Source organism: Austrofundulus limnaeus, unplaced genomic scaffold (genome assembly GCF_001266775.1).
Source record: "Austrofundulus limnaeus strain Quisiro unplaced genomic scaffold, Austrofundulus_limnaeus-1.0 Scaffold2647, whole genome shotgun sequence".
In the NCBI taxonomy this organism is placed as follows: Eukaryota; Metazoa; Chordata; class Actinopteri; order Cyprinodontiformes; family Rivulidae; genus Austrofundulus; species Austrofundulus limnaeus.
Genome location: NW_013955049.1, coordinates 6,867 through 11,495, shown reverse-complemented (window position 1 = coordinate 11,495; position 4,629 = coordinate 6,867). Strand labels below are relative to the sequence as shown.

Here is a 4,629-nt window from a genome sequence, read left to right as displayed (position 1 = left end):
GTGTGTGTGTGTGTGTGTGTGTGTGTGTGTGTGTGTGTGTGTGTCTCTGCACGGTTGCATTCTGTCTCCATTCATCCATGCGTTTGGTCAACCTTTAAGTCTTTGTACTTGTTTGATGGTTCGAGTGTATGTGCAAGTGAGCATCACACACATTTAGGGGTTTAGGGGTTGGCCTAATCTCTGCCATCCATGTGTGTGTTTGTGTGTCTTACCATATTTGTCTCCATCCTCTCCTCTGGCGCTGATCCTGCGTCCCAGCACCTGGACGTGCTTTCCACTGGTGCGGCTGTAAAGCTGGTAGACCCGATGGTGTCTCCGACTCATGGTGTCGCGCACCTGCGTCTGGTTCTCCACATGCACGCTGAAGTTGACCCCATCCACACCAAGTACCTGCTGGAACACCCACAGGCACGTCCGGAGTTTGGCAAAGCATATTTGAAGAAAAAAACAATAAGCGCCTTTGTTTGGCATGCATTCCGACCCTCACCTGCAATGGATTGCACATCACCAGCAACATCTGGATACATCTGGAAAAAACAGAAACAGATGACTTTAGAAATCTTGAACGCTGGAGGAGGCGGGCATGACACCATCATTTCCATTTCTTTCTTCTCCTCCGCTCTTTCTGTTCAACATCTTATTTCCTTCTTGGGTGATTATTCACACGGCTGGGCGTGAGATTGGCACGGCAACCTGACATACAGACAGGCAGATGTCCAGGAACTGAAGTACAGACAACACCCAGAGCTGTGTTTATCGTAACGCCACCAGCCTTCTGTCTGAACCCTACTTTCTGACCCGCCTTTGACTTTTGCCACGCCAAAATCTGGCCTGCAAATGACCCGACTGGACCGTGGCGAAATGGCAAACATGCCGAGACAAATAGAACATGCTTTGGTTCGGACATCTGAGGAAGCGGGCAGTCTCATTTGGCCGCTCTGCGTGTGTAGACAGCTGGGCTGGACTACAGGTGTTCATTCAGCTGTGATGTGGCTTTTGAGAGCAGCAGATTGTGGTTTTGCATGTTGAGAATGCCACGGAGAGGTGAGAACATGAGCTGCTAAACGTGTTGAAAAACAGTTCGTGGAAGAATCAGTTTGTGGTGGTGCTGTTCACAGAATTATGAAGCATTGTTTGTATGGCAAGTTAAAAATATACCATCATTACTTGTCCATCCGGTAAAACTTTTAGGGTGCATTTTGGAAGAAATGGCTGTTTAAGGTTAAAATTGATATTTTTCTCACTTAATTGACACGTAGACCTTGACCTTGAATGTATCCCATTATTTACGACTTTAGTAAGGGAGTGATTGTGTTGCAAAATCTTCTTTGGCAGTCCTTGAACAGTTCTGAATTAGTGGCTGAGCACTTGATGAAGTTCAGAACCAAGTGTGTGGGCTGAAAAGCAATTCTTCGAATTTTGTCTTTCTCCACCTCATCTTTTGCTATCTTTCAGCATGCCTCTTRTCTCTCTTTCTCTCTCTCTCTGGCTTGAAGTCCTCCCTGCTGTTCCTCGAACTTATCTCTCCCTTCCCGTCTTTCTGTCCACTCTACCTTTTCTGCTATCGTTCCGTGCCTCCAATCTTTTTTTTTATGTTTAGGGTTAGCAAGATGACTCCTCCGCACTGTCATGGGTGCGCACACAGATGTGCAGATGTGTGCAGGCTCAATGTGTGTATACAGGAGGAGCAGACAGCTGACAGCTGGGCCAAAGCAAAGACATGCTGAGAGAGGGAGATAGCAAAGAGTGGAAGGTAGATAGACAATGTTACAGGCAGAGTGTAGAGGAGAACTGAAGCTGAAGAAGGCTGAGGAGAAAATGTGACAAAATGTGGCAAGTGTGAGATGGAGAAGATGGGTTAAAATAAAACTCACCTAGTTTACGTATGTCAAAAGAAGAAAGAGACAAAGTAATCAAATTAAAGACAAAGGTGTGCGAAAGATGCCAGAAGTGGATAAAAGACAAATAATGGAAAGGGGGGAGGTGTTTAACTCCTGAACATTGTAACACATGTCCCTGCCTCTGGGCTCAGACACATGTGCCATCACAACCCTCTGGTTTCCTCTCGTTTTTCTCGCCTCTTGTCTCAACATTTATCTTCCATAGCTGGTGTGTTGGCTCCTCCAGTCGTTCCTAATAGATGCAGACATCCTGGGAAACGCAGTGGAGCATTGGCGCTCGCTTTTTTTGCCTGCACAGCTGAAAAACCTGAGCGCCGTGCATTGTGAGGACTCTCAGCTGTTAAAACACCACGGCTGCACTACTGCCGAGGACACTGTCGGAAAAGTGCCTCAGCGCTGGATTCCCCCGCTCCCACAAAAACCACAGACACTCCATGTTATGCCAGCTACAGAGAGAAAAAGAACGAGAGAGGAAAGAGGGAGACGGGATCGGCCGGTGGTGGGGGGAGGGATGAGAAAATGAGAAAATAAGAGAGTGCAGAGTAAAAAAGAAAAAGCAAAAAGTCCGGGAGAATAAAGACAGAAAAGAGGTATGGAGAGAGGGAAAGCCCGGTGTGTCCGGGCGGGCTGCCAAAACAAGCAGCTATCTGACATCATAAACCTGCGTCCCAGAAGATCAACCTTATGGAGGTTGTGGTCAGACAAGCAGGCCTCAGCACCACAGACTGAGCAGCAGCGTGGAGCGAGAGCAGTCGACCTGTGGGACTCAGCACAGAGCAGCGGTTTCAACCGTGTGTAGTAGCGGTTAACGTGGTACGCCAATGCTGAAGCACTGAGCTTCAGCACAGTTCAAGCGTTCCAAATGTTCCGCAAGCAGGCCTWGTAAGGCCCAGGATGCAGCCAAGATTGGACATAAAACGTGGCTTTCACTGAAAAGCGTTAACAGGTTGTTGTGACTAAAAGCCCTGATTTCTTTTAAATCTACTGAGAAATGAAGACGACATGAGAGGGAAGAAAAACTACTGTGGTAACACTGATAGGTGAGATGGAAGTTATTGGAGAGARGATTGGCTCTGGGCAATCTTAAGCAAAAGCAGCAGACTAAACAAGGAAAAGTGTTCTTCAAAAGATGCCAGGGGTTCATTCGTCAGTTATTAATTCARACTTTTAATCTAAGTATCTATACGAAAGAAAGGGGGGATATTATGGGCAGTAAAGGAGAACAGATGTAGCCAGTTAGGTAAGCAGAGAGAGGCTGAAAGAAAGAGGGAGAGAGGGGAAAAGGAAGGCAGGGAGACACAAGCAGCAGCACACACCCTGTTCAGGTTGTGCGAGGAATGAGAAGTATCTAGAGATGACTGCCATCTGGGAGAAGAGCAGCTGAAACAAAAGAAGACAAATAAATCCCTTGGCTTTTAAGAAGACACACCTTAAATGGGCAAACCCAGGGCCCCTTGAATCTGCACCCTTACATTTGGCATGCTAATATTTTCCTATTCCACAAGATAAAGTCTGTGTTATTTGAATCAACTTCTGAAATATTTTCAGAAGGAAAAAAAAAACTCAGCAATAGGAAAATGATCATTCCTAAGTCATCCCTGAAGTACGTGCAGATGGTGATGGAGATGTTTATGGCAAGTTTTATGAGTAAKATGGCCCTGTGTCTGACCCAGTGACCCTGAACTGTCAGCCAATCAAAACAGACCCACTCCACTGCCTGTTTTCTATAGGGACTGGTAGGGAATGATGTAACCGTTGACATTGCAACCATCATCTGCAACCCAGACTGTCCAAATAGGTTTCAAACAAATTAACAGATAATACGAACCTGAGCAAAGGGGTTAGATTACATAAAGAAAAACAGAACAAGTATTTTTAAGTGACTTACAAGACGGTCAACGTGGAAAGAAGGGGCCACATTGCTTCCCCCCTCCACTATGAAACTTGGACCAGAGACAGTCTCCTCGCTCGGTGTGATCCAGTCCGACAGTCCGAGGATTTTCCCTCCGCGCTGTGAATCTGATGGATGCTGCCCCGAGCCAAAGAGTTAAAGGTCACTCCTGTTGGCATCGGAGGGTTGGCGTTGTCCCCGGTCTTCCCGTAACTGCGCAGGTTCAGACGGTGATGATGTGAAGGGAGAGGGGSAAGAAGCCGGGGGGTAATTGTGCCACTCTGACCGCCGGGCAACCTTTCACAGCTGTCCTGGCCGGTGGAAGCACAGATGAGCGGGGAAGAGGTGGCAAAAAAAAAAAAAAAAAAAAAAAAAAAGGAAAAAAAAAAGAGAGAGAAAAAAGTTCGTCAGCTGTTAGGAACTGGGGTTAGGACCCAGAACGCCGACTGCGCGCGCTCCTGATGAGGAGGCGAACAGGTGAAAGCGCGTCCACGCGTCAGATAGCCAATAACAGTGGACCTTTCTGACCCTTGGAGCGACGCTTAACCCCGCGAGCAGATGCAGCMTGTGCGTAATCCGGTGCGCAACGTTCCAGCGCAACAGTCAGGTGTCCAAACTGAACTACACTCTTGGTGAGGTGATTCTGAGACGGTGAGTAATTGTCRCAACACAGACTGGAGCAGGTGGTGGATTTAGTCCCAGTAGGACCAGTTCAGAAGCTTTTGGAGGTGAGCTACCTGGGCTGGCTGATGGATCACACAGCGATCTGGAGAAGGGGACTCTGCCGGCGCAGGGGAATGCGAGACGACCTCGGTCATGTCTGCGCCCCCACTTTAC

General features: G+C 47.7%; 1 protein-coding gene across 3 annotated transcripts in view; it reads right to left on the bottom strand.

Moving 5' to 3' along the window:
- The window catches only part of fgf18a (fibroblast growth factor 18a), a 9,044-nt gene extending 4,884 nt beyond the window's left edge, over window positions 1–4,160 (bottom strand). For 2 of the 3 annotated variants that reach the window (XM_014000029.1, XM_014000031.1), the window contains exons 1-3: window positions 3,790–4,160; window positions 488–527; window positions 213–393 (exon numbers count right to left, since the gene is read on the bottom strand). In XM_014000029.1, coding sequence (XP_013855483.1) covers window positions 213–393; window positions 488–527; window positions 3,790–3,821 — 253 coding nt within the window. In that variant the 5' untranslated portion in view covers window positions 3,822–4,160. The remainder of the gene's footprint in view (window positions 1–212; window positions 394–487; window positions 528–3,789) is intronic. The other variant, XM_014000030.1, reaches the window with a different exon arrangement.
- Between the last annotated feature and the right edge of the window lie 469 nt (window positions 4,161–4,629).